Genomic DNA, 23,453 nt, shown 5'->3' with positions numbered 1-23,453 from the left:
TATTTACTGGCTTACTCTGAAGCAGTACAGGTCAGATAAATAAATCCATGCAGAATTACAACGCTGGCTTATTTTTAGTATCGTGTACGGCCCTCGATATTTCATCACTACATCTGGTTATGTAATGATTTTTTTAAACATCTTTATGGGAGTATAATTGCTTTACAATGCTGTTAGTTTCTGTTGTATAACAAAGCAAATCAGCTATACGTATACATATATCCCCATATCCCCTCCCTCTTGCGTCTCCCTCCCACCCTCCCTATCCCACCCCTCTAGGTGGTCACAGAGCACCGAGCTGATCTCCCTGTGCCATGCGGCTGCTTCCCACTAGCTATTTCACATCTGGTAGTGTGTGTATGTCCATGCCACTCTCCCACTTCGTCCCAGCTTACCCTTCCCCCTCTCAAAAATATGGAACGCTTCATGAATTTGCGTGTCATCCTTGCGCAGGGGCCATGCTAATCTTCTCTGTATCATTCCAATAATTTTAGTCTATGTGCTGCTGAAGTGAGCACTGTAGATTTATTGACATTCTGCCTTGTTCTGGAAGTAATTTCAAAGTAGACATCCATTAAAAACTCCAGTTTGTGTCAAAGATGTGAATTTTAAATAAACAAGGGAATGTGTGTGTCATCCAGTTTGGTGATGTTTTCAAGTCTTTTTTTGGTTGTTATTGTTTTTAGCTGTAGCACTCTAGCTCCACAAGAAATCTTTTGCAGAAACTTAATGTATAAAATAGATCAAAGGAGAGCACTGGGTTTGAAGTACTCCTGAACCATCTTCATAGAATCCCTAGGCCTTCCTGAAGTTTACAGAAAGTTCATTGATTTTTCCCGACGTCCCACAGCAAGTTAATGGCAGGAATGATAGGCCAGGACTCAGATCTCCAGTCTGTGGCCTTGCTGCCTAAACGGTGGTAACTCTTTATAGACAACTCCTGAAAATGGGCCCTGGCTGAGACCGGCTAGTTTCTGACTGTCACCTGGCTGATGAGTGTGCAGTCCAACAGCTGGTAGGAACAGAAGCACCCACCCAGCAGAACATACACAAAGAGAACAGCTGGAAGGGCCGTCATTCACCAGCTGTCACCTCCACCGCCTCCACAACAGGGTACGCAAGTCGAGCACAGAATGCCAAATTCAAGAGTGAGACCTCTATTTTGAGAGAATGAGAGGGTACAGTGCTCTTTTTACAGTTAAAGAGCTTTTAGCTCCTGGAGAGGTACAGGGACACTTGCCCTTGAGAGTCTTAAGAAGAGAAAGACAGGGAGGGCAGCCTAATTTGGGTTTGCAACGTCTTATTCTATTGGGTTGGCCAAAAATTTATCTGGGTTTTTCTGTAACAACATACAGAAAAACTCGAATGAACTTTCTGGCCAACCCAGTAGTTTAGCCTGTAAAGAACTAAGGAGAAAGAGACTAGTATACTCGTTTCTATCTAAGTACTATCTCCCCAGAGCCATCAGGAATTTTCATCACTTATTTTTTTGGCTGCATTGGGTCTTTGTTGCTGAGCGCGGGCTTTCTCTAGTTGCTGCGAGCGGGTCCCACTCTTTGTTGTGGTGCGCGGGCTTCTCACCGCGGTGGCTTCTCTTGTTGCGGAGCACCGGCTGTAGGGCACACAGGCTCAGCAGTCGTGGCGCACGGGCTTAGTTGCTCCACGGTAGGTGGGAATCTTCCCAGACCAGGGCTCGAACCCGTGTGCCCTGCACTGGCAGGTGGATTCTTAACCACTGAGCCACCGGGGAAGCCCCTCTAGCTTATCTTAGAGAGAAAGCTAATTTGCATTTTATTTTGCCCCGGATCAACAATTTAGGATCGATAAGGACAGAAGGAACTCAAGTGCTCTACCTTGTAACAGGAATATTGGGCCTCCAGTTTGACCCTGGTGACCCACAGAGCCATTAGTCAGCTCACACGGTGCCCTAACAAGTTTCTGGGCCTCCCGCCGACTGCTGAGATACACCCCTGGCTTCCTGCCTCAAGCTTTGGGCCAATCTCCCAACACTGATCTCCCATTAATACTGAATGCAGGCCTCTAACCTCACATCCACCAGCCACATGGATCCTCCTTACCTAAGACCTGAAGGATCAGTTCTAACTCACCTCCACAGCATCTTGTCAAATCACAAAATCTGCCTGTTCAGTATTAGAGTATAACTGTATTTTTACTTTTTTTTTTTTTCTGGCCACACTGCACGGCTTGTGGGATTTAAATTCCCTGAACAGGGATCAAACCTGGGCCCTTGCTACTGAGAGCACAGAGTCCTAACCACTGGACCACCAGGGAATATCCCGCTTTCACTTTAAATACAAAACCATTAACAGGGGCACGGCTGAGAGTCCAGGCAGAGTGAACCAGAGCCTCCGTGCTCTTCTGCATAATCAGCCCAATCAATTTCAGTGGCCGAGGGGAGGGCCCTCTCACTCATTAGCCTCAGGTGGGCACAAAGCTCAACAGTGTGCCGCTAGATTCAGAATCCTCTGACTTATTTTTACTCCCCTGCTGTGAAAATCACCTGATCTTTGCTTTGGCCTTAACTGCTCATGCTTCCTTAAAGCAGCGTTTTCCTAAGTCCTGTACCAAGTCCCGATCATTAGCATCAGCACAGCCTGGGAAGGTGTTAGAGATGCACAGCGTCTATGGGCCCTACCTCAAGCCTACTGGATCAAAATCTGTTTTAGCAAACCCTCGAGGTGATCACGATGCTAAAGTTTCGTAAGTATGGCCTGGTGGCACCGTCAATCACTTACTGAAGTTACCTCTTGAGAAACAAAGGCATTTCCTCTTGGTACTTGTTCCTGGGTCTCGATTTTTTTCTTATGTCAAAGGAACGACCTTTCCCCATCTGCTCCGTCAGCGAATGCTGCTAATTAGAAGCAAAACCAGTTTAAGTTTTTTTTAACTTTTAAGTTTTTTTTGTAACTTTGCAAGTTACACTTTTTTTTTTCACTCATTTTCTTTTTGTGTCTTCTATGCCCTTGAAAATCTAGAGCAATAGGTCTGCTCCAAGTGTGGTCGGTTTTCTCTTCCACAAGCCTGGTTTCACTTCATTAGAGCTTTCCAATTCTGAAATTAGGCTGTCCTGCTACTCACTGAGTATTCCACATATGTATATCTCACAACCCATTTACACTTGGAAATACTTTCACGTATTGGCTCACAGGCCGGGCAGGTGTCTCTTTCATAGGTGAGAAAACGGAAGCTGAGACAGATTAGGCCTACAACTAAAAAAGTGGCAAAGCTGCAAGTACTAGTACCCAGTATAGTTCTTGGCTCATAACAGGCACTCAATATATTTAACGAGTAAGTGAATGAACAAATGATCACGTAAGCTAGATCTTTTTCGGCTAGGTCACATGTCTCTCACATCACGCAGCTGTAGGAATAGACAAGTAATCTTGTCCCACTTATGTTCCCAGCTCCAGAGTAGTGGTGTTGCCCCAGTCTCAGGACACTATAGTCTTCTGAAATCTTTCCACTGAATGCTCCAAGGTTCTAAGTTCCAGACTAGCTGAAAGAACACCACCTAAGGAGAACGGCTGAAATGCAGGGCCTTGTCTGAAGACCCACGGCTCTAGGATGGAGAGAGTGCTCAGCACTAATTCCAAATGGGCAAAAAACATAGTGACGCCAGCAGAAAATAAAAAAACAAGTAGTTTGGTCTCCTTCAGGGTCCAGAGTTATTCAAGTCAGATGCTGTGGAGAGGCGCTCATAAGATGAGTGAGGGGCAGGATTTTTTTTCAATAAATGCCAACTTCTAGCATATACATGCACACGTCCTCAGAAATGAGGTTAACCTGAGCCTCATTAAGTGGGTTTAGCTCCCCTACATTTCCGTAATGGAAAGAAAACCAGGCTGCACTCTTAAGTTAAATTTTAATTGACTTTTAAGCGGACCTTTCCTAGTTTTCAACAATGTCATCTGCTGTCACAGAAAGAAAAATGGTGATTTTTGTATAAAAGCAAGTAAATCTCATCTCAAACAAATAAGTCTACAATACATAATTTCATTTGTCTAAATTAGCAAAGAAATTCCTAAATCTTTAGTTCAAATTACAGTAATACAACTCTTTCGATAGGCATTTGGGTAAGAACCTCAGGTACTCCTCAAAGAGCTGTATTCCAGCTCAAATAAAAGAATTCAGGAGCCTAGAGCAGTAAGGCCTATTGTACTGATTTTTACTTGGGACTCAACCCAGTTTCAAACCCACTTAGTAATTCATATCCCATGAAAGCCCTTAAATCCTCTTTGCTAGCTGAGTAAATCCTAACTCTGCCATGCTTCTAGGGTTTAAGTACCTCCTTGATGGTCTTAGGCCAAGGCTGTGATAATGCTGCAGAAAACAGTGTCTGAGGACAAAGAAAAGATACAAGAATTAATCTTCACATAATCCTTCAAGCAATGTGGAATAAAAGTATTGCCCTCAAAAGAGGGAGTCTCCGTTTTTCTAAAGAGCATTAAGGGACTCACTGCTCAGCATATTCTAGAGCAGAAAGTGTTGCCATTAACACAATGCTGTAAGTGGAAGGGACCCAACAATGTCACCATTAAAAACTCTGATACTATTCACAACAGTGAAATTATGAACAGTCCTAGGACATGAACTGCAAAGAAACCTCTAAGACCATCTGGAACAAATGGCTCTTAAACTCATTTGAAATCAATTTTACATCACGACCCACTGTTCACATAAAGTGAAAATGATTTCACAAACTATTATCCCTATTAACATGCCGTATTTTTTTTTTTTTTTTTTTGGCCACGCCATGCGGCTTGTGGGATCTTAGTTCCCCGACCAGGGACTGAACCCGGGCCCCAGCAGTGAAAGCGCTGAGCCCTAACCACTGGACCGCCGGGGAATTCCCATGCCATATACTTCTATTATAAAAGAGCTGGCTGTGATCCGTTAGGTTTCTACTATCTACTCATTGGTCATAATGAAATTTTTAAAAAGCACTGATCTGTCACTGCTTTTATCTCCAAAAAAGGGCAACATAGCACAGCAGCAAGAATACCAACTTTCAAGTAGATTACCCAGGTTTGAATCCTGATACTGCCACTTGCTTAGCTATGAGGACCCAAGTCCTAGGACACGTCATTAGCTTCTGTGCCTCAGTTTCCTCATTCATAAATCAGGAGAAAACTCTACCTCAAAAATTTTATGAAGCTGAGTTTTATTTGTGAAGATGCTTAAAAACAGAACTTGTGAAGATGGGTAAGTCAGGCCCCCCCCCCCCGATATGGTGGCCCGAGATCACATGCAGCTACCAGTGGGACGCTTGGGCTAGAACCCTGGCCGATGGCCTTATCACTATACTGAAGCATTGAGTATACGATACATTGACAATACAAGGGCCTTCAGTGCGAAACATACAAAATGAAGAACGTATCTGAACCATAAATTTGACAAATGCTTGTAATGAACATTATTTCCTTACTTTCTGAAAATCATTAGAGGGCTAACACCTTTTAAAAAAACCTCCTAGGGCTTCCCTGGTGGCGCAGTGGTTGAGAATCCGCCTGCCGATGCAGGGGACACAGGTTCGTGCCCCGGTCCGGGAAGATCCCACATGCCGCGGAGCGGCTGGGCCCGTGAGCCATGGCCGCTGAGCCTGTGCGTCCGGAGCCTGTGCTTCGCAACGGGAGAGGCCACAACAGTGAGAGGCCCGCATACCGCAAAAAAAAAAAAAAAAAAAAAACAAACCTCCTAGAGAAATGTAAATTAAAGCCTTCATTTTCTAAGTTTGAGTGGCAAGAACAAATAATTTTCATTGAAAATTCTTTTCAACTTAGGCAGTAGAGAATTACTGAGAATCTGGAGCTATTTTCATCTGTTTTTTTGGTCTAATTTTGTCTAGTTTCAGGTCAAACATTAGCTGGGACCTTGGGAAATACAGTTGATTTTTTTTGGACTTGCTTCCATAACATGGGTTAGGTCCAGCATGTCCTAATATTCCTTGAGCTGCTTTTAAGGTCTTCCTCAAGGGCAAAACTGACAGATCAAGGGTAAGTGGAGGAACAGTTAAAAAAACAAACCCTCCAAATATGACAGAAAATAAAAGATAAATAATTCTATTTACTAGCCATAGTAAACAAGCTGACGCATCCACAGCTGGCAACAGTGACACAGAAATGAATTTGGTTTTGGCACCTGATTTCAAACTATAGGTATACCACTTAATACACATAATTTTGGACAAATAACTTCATTGTTTTTCTGATCAGATGTCCTATCAGTCAAGGGGAAGTTAACTTGGCAGGGCAGTTGAGAGGATTAAATATGACTAAATATGAATGTGTGTGCCTAATACATGACCAGGCACCAAAATGAATTCAATCAACGCTGGTTCCCTATAACTAAAACAGAACGGCCAGACCATTTATGGACATGTTCAAGGTGTTCTAATTTTAAACTGAAGATGGTTCAGTCTCCAGATTCTCCCCCTGGGTATTTATTATTACTTACTATTTATTATTACTCCCTTTAAAGCATCAAGTCTAAAGGCTTTTGTAAGTGAATTGTGGCTAAGCAGTAACTGGCAAGTCTGCTGTGAACTGAATTTCATGATGGTCTGGGACTCATCTTCCAGTATTGATACCACAGGTTTCTTAAGCACCTGCTGAATGCATCAAAAACATTATTGTGGGGGACTTCCCTGGTGGTGCAGTGGTTAAGAATCCACCTGCCAATGCAGGGGTCACGGGTTCGGTCCCTGGTCCGGGAAGATCCCACATGCCCCGGAGCAACTAAGCCCGTGCGCCGCGACTACTGAGCCTGTGCTCTAAAGCCGTGAGCCACAACTACTGAAGCCCACGCACCTAGAGCCCGTGCTCCACAAAAAGAGAAGCCACCGCAATGAGAAGCCCGTGCACCGCGACAAAGAGTAGCCCCCGCTCGCCACAACTCGAGAAAGCCCGCGCACAGCAACAAAAATCCAACACAGCCAAAGCATAAATAACTTTTTTAAAAATTAGTGGTTTCTGTTAAAAAAACATTATTGTGGCAGGTGGTTTATACTGGTACTTGTGATGGCCTCAAAATTCAACTGTAATATATATGATATACAATGCTAACTCTCCTTTTGCAAAGCTGATGAAATACAAATTATACAAGGGAAGATGATATACGGCAGAATAAAACATAACAACATAACTGTCTTAATCAGTTTAAAGTGAGTCTTCCTAAACATATCAGATGACACCTATCTATAACCAGTCCAAATAAACTCAGGCTCATAATTTAACAAAAATTGTCACGTTTGTGCCTAAAATAGGCCCTAAAATATTTTTGAATGTTTGGCTCAACTCCACAAAAACAAAACAAAAAAATCAGTCCACTTAAATATAAGTGACTAGAATTCTGATCTCAAAATATTTTACTCTATTAGAATGTTTACACACTTTAAATGGGCTTCCTAGTGTTTTTCATTTTTAAAAAACAAACAGTCTCTACTGATAAATATTTAATATTTATAGACATGACTGCAGTCTACCAATCCCGTCTAAAAAAATGTACTGTTCTTTCCCAATCTTGGATCAAATAATCATGGCTGAACGCACTGTATGTTGGAAGAGAAATGCCTAATGTTTCTATTTTGGATAATCAGTATTAGGATGCAATCTACCCTCCTGTCATTTTCAATGATTAAAACCTAAATGACATTTTAAAGGGAAAACTGCCTACAGTTTTTTCCTAAAGGGAAAACTAACTACAAAATAGGTGTAACATTTAAAATTTCTAAGCTATCTCAGAAAGTAATTATAGAAGTTAGAAAGCTCAAACCTGGGTTTAAACCCTCCCTCTACCCCGACTGAGTTCTTAGCAGTATTCTATGAATATCCTCTACATCTAGTACAAGGAGGCCCCACAATGAGAGTCAAAAAGAGATAATACCACAGGCTGGGCCCCCTTTTAAAGATGCTCACCTCCCCTAAAGCAAGGAGATAACCTGGGACTAATCTGCTCTTTAAGAAAGAAGGCTACTTTCATAACTCACCAAAGTAGTGTAGCCATTACTTTATTCAGTACTTACAACTTTGTTAGGACTGATAATTTTTTTCTCCTAATTCACAATGTTCTTTCAATGTTTATTGAAATTTTTATTTAAAAAGCACTGTCTTACTGATTTTGGCGGACCAGAGTTCTATTAATCTTATTTAAATGGATAATTTCTGCAAGTCCCATTCAGTTCTGTCTTTTCATTTCCCCTAAGAAAACAAATCAAGTGCAAACAAAACCTTGTTTCACAGTTACACTTTTAGGAGAAAAAGGATAATCCTACACAGCTTAATCTTTCAGATTATTTTCTGACTTTAAAATAAATTCTCAGGCCAATACTAAGACAGGCTAGTATAATAGCCATGGCAATATTATAAAACCAAAATTATTCTGAACTCACCAATGGTACAACTGGGTGTTTACAAGAGAATTATCTGAAAACAAAACAAGGTACTCTTAAACTCTGACATTCTGTTTGAATATCCACTGAAACATAATTCTAACACGAGCCAAAGCACTCACAATCACATAATTTTAACTTTTCTAGTTTTAAAATGTCCACTTTATTTCATTTAACAGTTAACTAATATCATTTACATCTAAGGAAGAGAGGGTCCACAAAACTGATCTAAGGTAAAACACTAACTCTTAAGAAATGTAGTCCAATTTTATACAGGTCCAGGCATCCCTAGACAAGTGTATCACAATGCAGAAAAATGGGTACCACTACTCCATTTTACAGGAGATAAAAGGGAAGTATCAATAAACTTCAGAAAGTAGTAAATTCACCTGTCCCTTAAAATATGAGTATGTAATTGTTACAAAGCCATAGTAAATGGTTTATAAAATGTAATTTTATTTTATGTTACTCTGCTGTTACATAGGGCATAACATTTTCACAAGGCCTTTTTGGGACTACAGTCGATGATTATTAGCAACATACAATAGTGGTCCAACTCTCTAACAATCACTAGACAAACTGGACACCCTCTCACATGTGCACAAATCTGCATGGAAAAGTACTAAAGTTTTAGACTTGGACTTGTGTACTTTATTTCCCCTTTCTAGTGTATTAAGAAATGACATGCACTTTCATTTGCCAAAAGCAATGCTTGTAATCTGGCAGCAACATGCTACTTCTATTACATAGTAAAGTGAATACCAGAACTACAAAGGCAGGAGGTGTAAGTGAATTTTTATTGGGAAGGGAAGTTGTCAACTTAAACAGCAGCAAATGAAGAGTGAATGAGGAAACTCCCTGTTGTCACAGATACACAAAACCTCCATCATATATGATACAGGAGGCATTTTAATTTGTGACCTCCAGCCTCAAAATGTCAACTGCTTTTCCATTCAATCTAATACTTCTGGATTCCTACCAAAAAGGAATACATTAAGAGGATGGAAAAGTTGCTTACTGAAAGAAAATCCCCGAAGAGGAGTAAGGGAGGGAATGTAGAAATTAAGAAGTTATGTAGAACACTCTTTTTAAATTGTAATTAACTACATTTTCATATCTTCACAGTAATACAAAACACAGTCACTTGCAGAACTGGTTCAGATTACTTAAATACCAGATACATTTTTAGTCCTCTACATAAGTGTTTGGAAGTTACTTATGTTTATATGAAATGAAGCTATTAATACTTTTCTACAGCAGTAACTGCACACCAGAAAGGCCAAGACAAACACAAATCAAGGAATGGAGTTTTCCCAAAGCTGCGGTGTGAAAAGACTATAAACAGTTGATTCCATACACATGAGTGGGTTTCTTTGCTATAGGAAATCCAAATGGAATAAGGAATGGAGATGAGTAAAAAGGTTTCTTGAGGGGAGGAAGGACGACACCCTGTATGCACTCAGTTCTCTGCCCCTTCTGCTGCATCACATTCTTCTCCTGCACTGTCTGATGTCCATAACTAGAAAAAAAAAAAAATCAAATTAAGTTACTATTTCTAGATCAATTAGTTCAAGTCTTATTATTGTATCAAAGTGTAATTCTTAGAGCAGTAAATTAAACAATAGAGATTATGACTAAGACTGGAAGTTACATTTCATCAACTCCTCCCAAAGTGTACCCCCTGTATTCCTTTCACTGTGCATTTACAAAACGACAAACACATATACGCTATTTGAGTATGTTTTCAAAGCTTACTATAATCTCAGATAAAAACACGGTAACCAACATTCTTAGAATTTAATGCTCTCTCAATTTCTGGCAGCCCAATGCTCTTTTTAAAAGCACTACTAAAATATAATTTATGAGACTAATAAGGCCAAAACAATTTTTTTTTTGGGGGGTGGGCAGGGACCAAAGTCACCATTGCCAAGTACTTGAAGGGCTATCATATAGAAAAAGCAGCAGGCTTACTTTGTATGCTGCAAAGAGATAAACAGGAGTGAACGATGTGAAATTACAGGGAAGCAGCATGTGTGCATGAAGATATGTAGATACGGTTCTTGAATTAGGTAGGATGTTAGTCTCTCTAATTTTAGGATGGAACAATGAAGTGAAAAAGGGAATAGTCAATACTTGTCGACTACGCATAATAATAGTTCACGAAATGGATTTCTATTAGACCAGCACCAAGACACTAGTGGCAATTTTAGCAAAGCTGAAGTCTTAACCTTTAAGTCATTATTAAGATACTAAATAAAAACAAACAAACAAAACAAACATCCCCAAAGAACTGTCTCCGGGAGAGACAAAACAGAACTAGTTGAAAGATAGCTCCATGGCACATCTGGAAAGAGGTTAATTGCTCAGTTTGTTTTTCTTCTATAGAAGCTATTTATGCTGATCATTTTTCTATTGTCACCTCACAACCAGAGGGATTTCTAATGGCTGGAAATAAACTGTCTTCATAATTACTCTCTTCAGCAAAGTTGAACAGATAGGCTGCTAATGTTAAAAATTTTTTTATCTAGCAGAAGATAAAGCATCAAAACTGGGGGTGGCAATGGGGGAGGGGGCGGGAGAACTACATTTATATTAAAAGGTGTATTTCTTCCACATTTTGTCTAAGATTTTGACATATCCAATTTACTTGAACCTACAAAAGAAGCTAAGTAAAGTTCACCCTGTATTTTTTTCGCCATTACTTTTTCCTCTATCCCCCGTCTATACAAGAGGTAGGGAGAAAAACAAATTAAAAAAGACAAACTCTCTATATTAACATAATTTATCAACATCTTCATACCAGTGAAATAAAGAGTCAATAATGTTAATATTATGTGTTCCTAAAATCTCAGTACTTTCTGAGGAAGGTCTGGTAAAATGCCTATTCAACTTGAAAATCTGCCTACGAAGAACAGTTGTCCTATACAAAATACGAATACATATTTAATATTTTTATGTAATTTTTATATATTCATTTTCTAAGAGCAAGTGTACCTCTAATATAGCTGCCCCAAAACACAGGTAGCCTGAATAAAATATTAATACTTTTGTTCCTGAAAAGGAAATAAAATTAAAAGAACGAAAAACTCACTGTTAGGTTGTCTCTAAGCAACTGCATGATGAGGGTGCTGTCTTTGTATGAGTCTTCATTCAGTGTATCAAGTTCTGCAATGGCCTCATCAAAAGCCTGACAAATATTAATATCCATGGTAAACAATATTTACATTGACACAAATTGATACTCTATAGTCACAAACCATTTTTATAAAATAGATGAACATCCACTTTATGTTCTATTATCACTTAAAACAAAACTCAATGAAATCACTTCCTCCGATTCTCAGCTTAAGAATTTTTGAGAATGACTAAAACTTATAAAGTTATACGTACTTAATCAGTAAACAAGCATTTCTTAGTTCTTTCACAGGACAGACAGCACAGTAGCTATGCCCAATATATTTTTTACAAAGAAGTAGTATTCATTTGCAAAAACCCCTTGGAACACTTCCATTTTGAAACACTGAGGAATACAGAGATTCTACTGATCAAACCTGGCAGGCATTACTTTCCAATCCTTTACATTTCTCTCATACTTTTAAAAATTTTATTTATTTATTTATTTATTTATTTTTATTTTTAACATCTTTATTGGAGTATAACTGTTTTACAATAGTGTGTTAGTTTCTCCTTTACAACAAAGTGAATCAGTTCTACATATACATATGTTCCCATATCTCTTCCCTCTTGCGTCACCCTCCCTGTCACCCTCCCTACCCCACCCCTCTAGGTGGTCACAAAGCACAGAGGTGAACTCCCTGTGCTATGCGGCAGCTTCCCACTAGCTATCTAATTTACTTTGGGTAGTGTGTATATGTCCCTGCCACTCTCTCACATCGTCACCTCTTACCCTTCCCCCTCCCCATGTCCTCAAGTCCATGCTCTAGTAGGTCTGTGTTTTATTCCAGTCCTACCTCTCATACTTTTTTGATTACTCTGACCAATATGCTCTTTAGACAGATCTTACTGCTTACAACCACAGCTGGGAGAGTAAGATCTTGAGAAGGACAGTGGTAGGTGGTCATGATGGTAAGAAAAAGGAGATATCCAAATAAATGTAGAAATCATCCCTGGATATCCAAGTAAAATACCTAGAAATTAACATGCTTGCTATCTCAAATAACCTAAAGAGGGTATTTCTAGACACACATCTTACCGTTTTAGCCAGTGTGCAGGCAAGTTCTGGGTTATTAAGGATCTCATAGTAAAATACAGAAAAGTTAAGAGCCAGACCCAGGCGGATTGGGTGTGTGGGTTGCATCTCTTTCTTGCTTATATCAAAAGCCTCTTGGTAAGCTCCTTGGGAATTATCTATCGTTTCTGCGAAGGGAAAAAACGAAATAAAAAAGCATGATACTGAAAATATCCATCCAGTATACAGTAATACCTTTAACATATGCTACTAACTTGGTAGAGCCAGACTTCTCTCTGTAGCCTTCGTTTAAAACCACAGTAGCAAACCAAAAAAAATTATCCTGTATTGGGCTATTAAAAAACTAGTTTATAATGTTGCTTGTTTATCATCAGCTTAGTAAAAAAAACCATGAAACAGTATATCAGGTTTTTTCATCTCTGGGTCTAAAACACTTTTCTTCTTTCATGTCTTTTAATTTTATTACCTGAAAATGCAGCAATTAAAAACAATCTGATATATGTCAATAATATCTCAATAAAACTTGAAAAAAAATCAGCTGCAATATTCCTTCCCACAATAATGAAAACATTTTACAAAGATCATCACCACCAAAATCGCTATTTTTGTGACTTATCTGTAGAAATAACACTGACCCTCGGTATCAAGATGTATTATGTGAAAGGCAATATAAAAGCACCAATATACAGATCAAAATCTGCTCTGACCAGAGTTTGATTACTGGCTTAATAAAAATGTCACCTTCCTGAATAAAATGTTCAGGAAGAACTACCAACACTAATCTGATTACATCATGTTTTGAAAAGGTTAGGTTTTTCTGAATAAGGCCATTGGGCCCATTACAGCTCTAGAAGGACTGACCTAACAGAAATCCAAGTTACCCTTTAAAGCCCGAATATGTGCCTTTCCTTCTTCTTCTTCAATGGCACATTCACTGATCTAAACATAGATGGTATGGCCCTCACATTTAACTAAGGAGCTCTGGGTGTCCAGCACATAAGGAGGCATTACAGTGAGAGTTCTAAAGCGTCTCAGCATCTAGACTTTGTAAATACAGACTATTTACGAATCCCAGACTACTGGAGTGTTCTACGTATAGGACGAGAAAATCCCAATGAGCCAGAAAGGGTCAGCTCAGATCAATGCTGGGGCTATGGCCCAATCTCCCAAAGATATCCCTTTGACTAGTTGATGTTTTAATGTTCAATCCTGTGCAAATATCTGTCACATTCAATTTTGCTTATCATATGGCAACAGAAATTATATACTGATAACACAACAGTTTAGTATACAGATTCTATTACAGCAAGGTACAAAAGTTTTCTCTTTATATCTTCAATTACACTAATTTTGGGGATGCTAAAACTGTCTCACTTTTAGTAACTCTCTCAGAGAGAGGAAGAGGAGGCTGTAATAACCGTTTGTGGGGCATGCCCTTTTTGGATAGGGTAAAATGACAAACAAAATAATAAACTTATTGGAAAAAAATAAGGACTTAAGTGATACTTCTACCCAGACCTGCTGCTACCCAGACTAGCAGGCACATGCACAATATACTACCATACACTCAGCTACCAATACTCCAGGAGACTGAGTTCACTACTAATAAATTTACTTTGACTGCGTTACAATCAAGTTAGGAAATTAGGTTACTCTTTGCCCCACAGCTGTGTTTTCTGTGATAGATTATATACTAGCAATAACACTCTGCTCTCACCTCTCCTCTTCAGAAATCTGGTTATGTGTAATTAGTAGTCAATGTTATGATCCCTCAAAATAGGTAGTAATTAATAAATACGTCAAGTAGAAAAAGTACAATGTCTTGTTTCTAGTCTATACGTAATTTCCAGTGATCTTAAGTTTCAAGATACAAGATGCTGAAGACCATGTGACACAAGAGAATCACCCAGAGCATATGCAAAGAACTCTGGGGCTAAAAATATGGTGAACCAAATTCTAAAGCCTAAAAGATTAAAAGCCTGTTTTTAATAATACCTTATCAGGTTATAATCAGAGAGTTCATGAGTTTAATTTTTTATAAAGGGCACATAATGTAAAGCCATAACTGTGTTTTCATTTTTGAGAATGTAAGGTCACATTATAAATTTATCCTCCCTCTCTTTTATACTTGAGCTTTACCCATAAGCCAAATACACTTACGTTTCCGATCATCACCACAAGCAACTTCAGCAAGGTACCGGAAGTAATCTCCCTTCATCTTCAGATAGAAGACCTTACTCTCTGGATTAGTTGCATTGGCTATTAAATACTTATCCAACAATTCCTGAAAGAAATAAGTTAAAACATTAGGTACTAGCAAAACTAACTGCCGTAGTAACTCCACACCATACCACCCGGGACTGGAAGCATGGCTAGAGAGCAGGGGTCAGGTGGTTGCCATTAGTTGAATGCTCTGGGGTCACAGCAAGTCATAATTTCTAATGGTAGAGCTATATTACATCAAACACTAATTAGCAAGAGCCTGTCTGTCCGCTCATCCACTCATTGAAGCAAGCATTTCCTGATACCTGCTAGGTGCTAGGCACTGTATCTGACCAGAGGGGAAATAAGGTCCTTGCCCTCAAAGAGTTCACAGTCTAATAAGAGGTAAGTATACCGTTCACAGTACAGATATGTGAATAAGGGCCTATGGAAGCACAGAGACGGAATGTCTAGCTTTGTTGGTGGTGATCACTGTAAAGACAGGCTTCCCTGGGAAAGGGATATTTGCCTTGTCAAGAAGTAACAGAAGGAATGCAGCAGCTAGAAAACGAGGATGTGCCATCATTTTAGGGAGGGGAAATAAAATGTTTAAGACATCAAATACGAAGAAGAGTATAATCACAGAGTAAGTCAGTCATTATGGCCCAGAGTAGGGCTACTCAGTGTCCTGTGCCGACCAGCGCTCATCCAAAAACAGGGTGAGTCTAGGGGGTTGAGAGCAAGTGGTCTAAAAACTTACCTAGCAATGTGACAGTCATGTCTATCAAATACAACTATTTTTAAAAATTGGGTTAGTATCTAAGTATGTCTTTTATCCCTCATTTCATGCAAGAAATGTCCGCTTGATCCAATGAGCTAGTGCCTCTCAAACTGAGGTAATCTGTACAAGGTGTGCCCAGGAGTATTAAAAAGTCACAAAAAATGAATATGATAGACACCTTCTTGGATTATCGATTTTACTTGATGCTAAGTAATTTAAAAATCTTTTTGTAATAAGAAATACTATGGTGAATAAAATTTGGGGGGAGTAAAATCAACAAATAGAAACTAAAGAAGTAAAAGATGGTTTAGAAAATGTAGTTTTAACTCAAGAGCTTTCTTGCTGTTTATATGAATAAAAAGAGCCTAAACAAAATGCAATGATTATATGCATATTAAAGAAAATAAACAGAGAAACATTTTAAATCCTTAAATCTAATGAAAAATATGTTTAGGTTAAAAATATATATATATAGGGCTTCCCTGGTGGCGCAGTGGTTGAGAATCCGCCTGCCGATGCAGGAGACACGGGTTCGTGCCCTGGTCCGGGAAGATCCCACATGCCGCGGAGCAACTAAGCCCGTAAGCCATGGCCGCTAGGCCTGTGCTTCCGGAGCCTGTGCCCCGCAACGGGAGAGGCCACAACAGTGAGAGGCCCGCATACCGCAAAAAAAAAAAAAAAAAAAAAAAAATATATATATATATATATATATATATATATATATATAAAGGGTCTGAAGCTCAGGGGAAGTTAAACTTAGTATTACACTAAAATTACCTAATGAAGCCCCAGAAATGTATACGTTATAAAAGTGGCAAGTATCAAAAGTGTGGCTTACATCTGCAAAACTGCTGGGCCAAGAAGGGAAGAAATAGATGGGCTACACCCAAAGACTAAAGTCAAATGAAAATAAATGCTGCTTCTGCACCATCATACTCCTAAGTGGGAAAAGAACTGAAGGATCATATTGTAAGAATTTCTCCTGCTCAACATCACCAATACAATTTTAATGGTTATTTATTAAAATAAACTTGAGAAAGGGCCAGAATCTTACAAAACAGATAGGGATTCTCTTTCCCGGAATCTTACAAAATCATACTACTTTAAATTTTTCCTCTAATACCATTTTTACACATCCTGGATGACTTCTAATTTTAAAACTATTTCTATGGAACACCTGAATTTAGGGGGTTTGGGGGGAGGAAGGGGGGGCAATGGTGAGACAGCCACAAAAACGTTCACTAAGCTTCTAAACGTCAAACTGACTCAGTCATCTCTATCTTAAAAAAAAAAAATTTTAAACGAGAGTAGATTCTGAGAAGCAGTATCAAATAATGCAAACACAGTATTTATACTGTGGGAACCAACACCCCTGGCTTATATCCAAACTAACGAACTACAATGTAAAATGAAGAGCCTCTCACTTTTCTTTTTCTCGCAAGTAAGTCAGGCAGTTAAGATGAGATCCCATAGAGGATCTTCAAAACAGTGCCAGCGCCAGCTCTGGTAAAGACAGTATTTACAATTTAAGACCTAGTACTTTGTGATGAAATGTGGCAGAAATGTGGCAGCAGGGGCTGAGAAAAGCCTGACTGACTAGAATGAGGACGTGGGGAGAGGAGAGGAATGTGATTCTAGCTCTCACCCCCCTAAGTCACTGAGCCAGATGTGGGAATGCTCATGAGGACTCTCTTCCTGGCACACTGGCCTTCCAAGGGCTTGGAAAGCTGCTCAGCAGCTACTGCATCAGTTTACACAGCCACTTATAAGCTAACTGTAAACTTTTCCCTTCTAAAATTATTAAATTTGATCACTAGTTTGCATATAGCCATTACGTACGATTTACAGTGTTGGCTTTTATAAAGTGACTTGTGCATTACTTCCATCCTGGAGTTTCAGCCAGGTATCATGGTTCTTTGTCAGATGCCACTAGCTCTCTGTGAAGGAAACAACAGGTACAGAATAATTCTGTCTTTCCATGTGCTATCAGTAGTAGCGATGTAGATTTTAGCCCAGTTAAAAGACAATGGATTCTGCTTCATGTCTTACCAAAACGATTTACGGCTGTATCAGGTATATCAATACCAGTTATTAATTATTAATACCACACAGAATAAAGGCTATAAACACTTAAGGTATATAGAGCCTAGGTGCACAATTTCTTGTTAAAAAAATTAAATTATAAAAAAGACTCAATACAGGTCAGAGAGTAAAAACCAAAATGACAAGTGGCTCCCTGGAATAAGAAAATCTTCCCAGATAAGGTCATTGGTAAGAAGTCAGGAGAGAGGAAAGGAATCAATTTTTAACATTAATGTAGTTAAAAGTTCCTCCACTAATTCCCCCTTTACATTATTCTTGTCCGTTAAGCAGGAGATCCATCCCCTTTGTAACGCTTCAACCAGCCAATTTTATGATCCTGGGAGGCTTGGAGAACTAAGATCGGGGCTCCCCCTTCAGTGTGGAGTGTTACCCGATTGAGAGGCAGATGCAAGAAGTACATTCCTTTTTGAGAATCTGAGGGACCTGTGAAGAGGTCAGTGCGCTTACTACCCCAAATGACAAGATGCCCTAGTAACAAAACATTCTAGAGGAAAGAAACTCAAACACAAGCAAAGTCAGAGGAAAAAATATAAGTAGTTATTATACAGGTTGTTTTAGGAGATGCTAAAGGACCCCAGAATAAGGTTAATCTCAGAAAAATAGGATGGGAGTAACAATAAAAAGGATTACATCATAAAGGCAGTAAAGAACTACGCAAGAAATGAAATTGTGAGAAATAACAGTGATGCAAATTTAGTATAGTAATTATTCCTCTTCAACCCCAAACCTTAGAGAAAAGGTTAGGAAGAATAACAAAACTCCAGTACCAACTCTATCTCTAGGAGTGAATTATGTTTACATACAATAATCCTACCATCACTTCCATAGCTTTTCCAAAACAATTAATTTGCCTTCAGTGGTAATAGTCCGAGTGTGGCATTCAACAAAGTAATACTTTTATCTTAAATTCATTTATAAGTGATTTGTTTTATAAACAAAATAAGCTGCTCTTCTTCCTCATTATATACCTTATTCTTTATATATACCGAACTGATTTTTTTTTTCCAAACTGATTTTTTTAAGAGAGCAGGTAACCAATGAAGAGCCTTGAAATACAAACAAAATAATCAACAGGAAACAAAAAATGCTCTAAGGATTTTCAATTTCCTCTCTATCAGCATATTGAAATTCATTAAATAAAACATTATTAACATGTTCAATCTCTAACTTTATGGCACATATACTAGTCACTATCTGTATATTTTTATCCATTTAACCAGTACACGTTAACCATAAAAGATTACATTATTCATTCAACAAATATTTAAGTGTTCAATATGTGCCACGCCCTATTCTAACCACTCTTGCATGTATTATTTACATATAAGAACCATTACGATAAATTTACAAGTGAATAAAATCACCTAGGAATCAAGAAACTTACACAAAGTCATATTATTAATTAAATGGGGCTAGAATCTGAAAATAAAGCTAGCATTCTTAGCACTACCCTATAAAATAATGGAGCATAGGGCTTCCCTGGTGGCGCAGTGGTCGAGAGTCCGCCTGCCGATGCAGGGGACACGGTTCGTGCCCTGGTCCGGGAAGATCCCACATGCCGCGGAGCGGCTGGGCCCGTGAGCCATGGCCGCTGAGCCTGCGCGTCCGGAGCCTGTGCTCCGCAACGGGAGAGGCCACAACAGTGAGAGGCCCGCGTATCGCAAAATAAATAAATAAATAAATAAATAATAATGGAGCATATATCTATGAGAGATAAGGCTTTGACCTTAAGTTATTTAATTAGTAAAGCAAACAAAAGAATTAATATAGGGACTTCCCTGGTGGCACAGTGGTTGACAATCTGCCTGCCAATGTAGGGGACACGGATTCAAGCCCTGGTCCCAGAAGATCCCACATGCCGCACAGCAACTAAGCCCGTGTGCCACAACTATTGAGCCTGTGCTCTAGAGCCCGTTCACCACAACTACTGAGCCCGCGTGCCACAACTACTGAAGCCCAGACACCTAGAGCCGTTGCTCCGCAACAAGAGAAGCCACCGCATTGAGAAGCCTGCGCACCTCAACGAAGAACAGCCCCCGCTCACCCCAACTAGAGAAAGCCTGCGCACAGCAACGAGGACCCAACGCAGACATACATACATAAATAAATTTATATTTTAAAAAAAGAATTAATATAGTATATAGGGTAACATAACTATTCAACAAATGGAACATTTATCTAATGGTAAGAGCTAAATTTTTCTAACATCCCAACTTCAAGTATTATATATAGTACAAAGAACCACTGACATGTAGGAAGAATAAAGTCTCTAGACAATAACTAACTCTTAATTAGGTTTTAACTCCAAGAGACCAAAATCAAAGAAAAATTCAATACTCAAGAAGGAAGTCATATTTCATCCAGAAAATTCTATCGCATTTTGCAAACAGGCAGAAAGCATGGAGGAAGAAAACATTCCAAGGCACAGAGCCCATGGCATAGGAAAAGGCACAATTGCACAAACAGGTAGAAAGTCACTGAAGACAGTAAAATCTTTTTAAAACAAGAAGAAATAAGTAGAAAAAAACTTTCCAAACCAGCAAAAGTACATTTTAAAAAGGAATCAAATTTCACAATTGAACCTCAGTGGAATGAATGCTGGACCAAACATCTGGTTCTAGAGTCTCCATCTAGAGCAAGTTCCTTAGTTTAATTTTCTTCTGTAAAACAATCAAAATATTTTCTAGTTTTAATAATCTATGCTAATTCTAAGGTATTAAATCAAAGGAGCAACCTGTTAAGCAGAGCAACTTCTAGATGAAAATGTTTCCTTAATATTTTTCATTCACAAAATTCTGTATACCGTATATTAAGTATTCAGCACAGTGCTTACCACAGAGCAAGACTCATTATTTGTCAAATGAACATTAACCATGACATGGCAACATTCTGAAATGGATGCAACAGCAAGAGAATTTCACACGTATTATAGGGCTTAAGATGGCACAGGGTTTTCCTGAATTATTTGTTTTTGTAATTCTTTATTTTTATCAAAGTAATAATGTACAATAGTTAATTAACTACCACTCTAAAATTTCTAAAAAAGGAAAAAAGAAATCTCCCCCATTCTGTTCTCACTGTTTCACTCTTTCAGCAAAATTTTTTTTTTGAAAAATCACGATCTTATACGGATATATCCAGAATTCAAATTCAACCTCACAGGATTCTTCTTCCCTTACCTGTATCTTCTTTTCACACACAATAACACTCTGGTTTCCATTAAAATAATACGTAATACTGTCCATCCCCTAAAACTCAAAAGTGAAAAATAAAGTTTCTCTCCCTTCCTTGGATCCTGAGCCAGCCAGTTCTTCCCTCCCAAGGTAACCATCATCACCAGTTTCTTGTATGTTCTTCCAGATATTTTAAACATTTAAAATCCATGTACATTCCCCCTCCCCCATGTTAGCATACTACATTGTTCTACACCTTGCCTCTACCATGTAATAATCCCTCTGAGATCATTCCATATTCATATGTTTATAACTGCCTCATGCTATAGAACACTGAACAGTATTATGTATGTCCACTGTACGGGCATATCATAATTATTTAGTTTCCTCTGATGAACATTTAAGTTGCTTCCAATTTGTTGATATTTCCAACAATGTGTCAAATGTACATCTGACCCCTGGAAGACAGATGTTTAACTGTCCCTAACTGTCCTTCCTCGGGGCAATTTCAATTTACAGCCCCACTAGCAATGCTAAGTGTTCCAATTTCTCAACATCCTTCTGAACCCAAGGTATTATCATTTTTTATCTTTTCCAATTTCATAAGGAAAAACATCTTACTATGGTTCTATCTGCAGTTTTCTTTAAACAGTATGTTTATATCCTTTGCCATTTTCCCAGTGAATTTTTTCCCTTACTGATACGTAGGGATATATGTTAATGATATTAGTCCATTTTCCAGATGTATCTCATGTAACTTCATGTACTTAAAGATTCTGTCTGGGACTTCCCTGGTGGCACAGTGGTTAAGACTCCACGCTCCCAACGAGAGGGACCTGGGTTCGATCCCTGGTCTGGGAACTAGATCCCACGTTCATGCCGCAACTAAAGATCAACGTACCGCAACTAAGACCCAGCGCAGCCCAGTAAATAAGTAATTAAATAAGTAAATATTAAACAATAAAGACTCTGTCTGGCAGTAAAACTGCATTTATTAATATTTTTCTGTTACATTAAATGAGATCTAATATTACCAACGTTTCTGACAAATGTGAGATGCAAAAGTTAATGTAACTATTCGATTTTAGCACAAATACACGAACAGAAGACTTTTAATTGAAATGTAAGTCTGAATGTGTTTGTAGGTATTGTCTACCTCACCAGATGAAATGGTAACACATACTAAATGTTACCTGAATAGCAATGTATCAGATTAAAACACACACACCCCCCCCCCTCTAACTCACTCTCTTTTTTGCGGTACACGGGCCTCTCACTGTTGTGGCCTCTCCCGTTGCGGAGCACAGGCTCCGGACGCACAGGCCCAGCGGCCATGGCTCACGGGCCTAGTTGCTCCGCAGCATGTGGGATCTTCCCGGACCGGGGCACGAACCCACGTCCCCTGCATCGGCAGGCAGACTCTCAACCACAGCGCCACCAGGGAAGCCCTTAACTCACTCTTGTATGGAGTATTTAAGAAATTTATGACTCTTCACCTTAAAATAGATGGGTAGAAACATGATTCCTGGTGGTGGCAATACAGTAAGACCAAGCAGACTTTCCCTTCTAAAAATAATCAAAATGCTAAGCAGAAACAGATAAAAGAGAAGAAAAAATTACAGCAAAGCTCCGAAGGAAGGAAGGGAAATATTCAAGTGCTAGATAGGAAGAGGAAATGAAGTTAGAGCAAAAAAGTAAAAATTTACAACACAATGACAGTGATAGGTAGGGGGTAAGGACCCTAGAAAAACCGTGTCTATCACTGCTGGGAAGTAGCAAGGAAGCTATTTCCTGGGCTTTTGGGGGTGTGGATGGATGTGGGTGTCGTCTCCCATGAAACACTGAAACCCAAACGCATGTTCTGTGCAGGTGCTCTTCAAATTTTTATTTCATACATGATGTGTGAGTCCACGAGCTGAAAATCTGTGTAAAACTGGGCCGAGGCTTAGTGTGCACAGCAGAAACAAATCATCAAAACCACTTCCATAATCCAAGGCACACACACACAAGTTCCACAGGAAAAACTACACCTGAACTTCTAAAAATAACAAAACTAATCAAGGGACAGATCCACCATAATGAGGGATCAGGAGACAAACAGATGTTTAGTACCCAAGAGCTTAAAAAATGAAACATCGTGTAATAAAACATAAGTATATTAAAAATGTCTAAAGACTCTTTTTGAAAATTTTCTTGATTAAAACAACCCAAAACAGAAGTGCAGACAAAGAACAGGATACAATGAATTAAGAAAAAGTAGCTTGGAGGTGGGGGAGGGAGCTTTTAGAATTAAAAAAAAAAAAAAAAGTAAAATAGAAGGCATATTTGAGGAAACGCCATAGAACACAGAACTAACAAGATGAAACAAGTGTGGACAAGTCAAAAGATGCAAATAGAAAGAGATGTCTAAGATAGGATGTCTAAGGTAATATGCAACAGAAATTCCAGGAGAAAACAGAAAGAATGAGGCAGAGATGTTATGTAGAGATAATGGCTGAGAGTCTCCCAGTTACGAATATAAATAAGCTTCAAAGTGGAAGAGCACACTAAATCCCAAGCAAAATAAAATAAAAATAA

The 23,453-nt window shown here is 38.9% G+C and overlaps 1 protein-coding gene, 1 long non-coding RNA gene and 1 other non-coding gene across 4 annotated transcripts in view; all 3 read right to left on the bottom strand.

Moving 5' to 3' along the window:
- Nucleotides 1-408: 408 nt before the first annotated feature.
- LOC131766043 (U6 spliceosomal RNA) lies at nucleotides 409-518 on the bottom strand. The gene has a single exon (XR_009338346.1). It is a non-coding gene; the product is annotated as a U6 spliceosomal RNA (small nuclear RNA).
- A 2,247-nt stretch (nucleotides 519-2,765) lies between these two features.
- Nucleotides 2,766-8,443, bottom strand: LOC136792191 (uncharacterized). Its single transcript, XR_010835654.1, has 3 exons — nucleotides 8,408-8,443; nucleotides 4,307-4,357; nucleotides 2,766-2,872 (listed from the first exon to the last, which is right to left on the bottom strand). It is a non-coding gene; the product is annotated as an uncharacterized lncRNA (long non-coding RNA).
- Nucleotides 8,444-8,843: 400 nt separating this feature from the next.
- The window catches only part of YWHAQ (tyrosine 3-monooxygenase/tryptophan 5-monooxygenase activation protein theta), a 33,554-nt gene continuing 18,944 nt past the window's right edge, over nucleotides 8,844-23,453 (bottom strand). For both annotated transcript variants that reach the window (XM_059078414.2, XM_067008169.1), the window contains exons 3-6: nucleotides 14,778-14,901; nucleotides 12,621-12,784; nucleotides 11,499-11,594; nucleotides 8,844-9,926 (exon numbers count right to left, since the gene is read on the bottom strand). In XM_059078414.2, coding sequence (XP_058934397.1) covers nucleotides 9,867-9,926; nucleotides 11,499-11,594; nucleotides 12,621-12,784; nucleotides 14,778-14,901 — 444 coding nt within the window. In that variant the 3' untranslated portion in view covers nucleotides 8,844-9,866. The remainder of the gene's footprint in view (nucleotides 9,927-11,498; nucleotides 11,595-12,620; nucleotides 12,785-14,777; nucleotides 14,902-23,453) is intronic.

This window comes from Kogia breviceps, chromosome 11, assembly GCF_026419965.1.
Source record: "Kogia breviceps isolate mKogBre1 chromosome 11, mKogBre1 haplotype 1, whole genome shotgun sequence".
In the NCBI taxonomy this organism is placed as follows: Eukaryota; Metazoa; Chordata; class Mammalia; order Artiodactyla; family Physeteridae; genus Kogia; species Kogia breviceps.
This window is presented reverse-complemented; position numbering and strand designations above follow the sequence as displayed.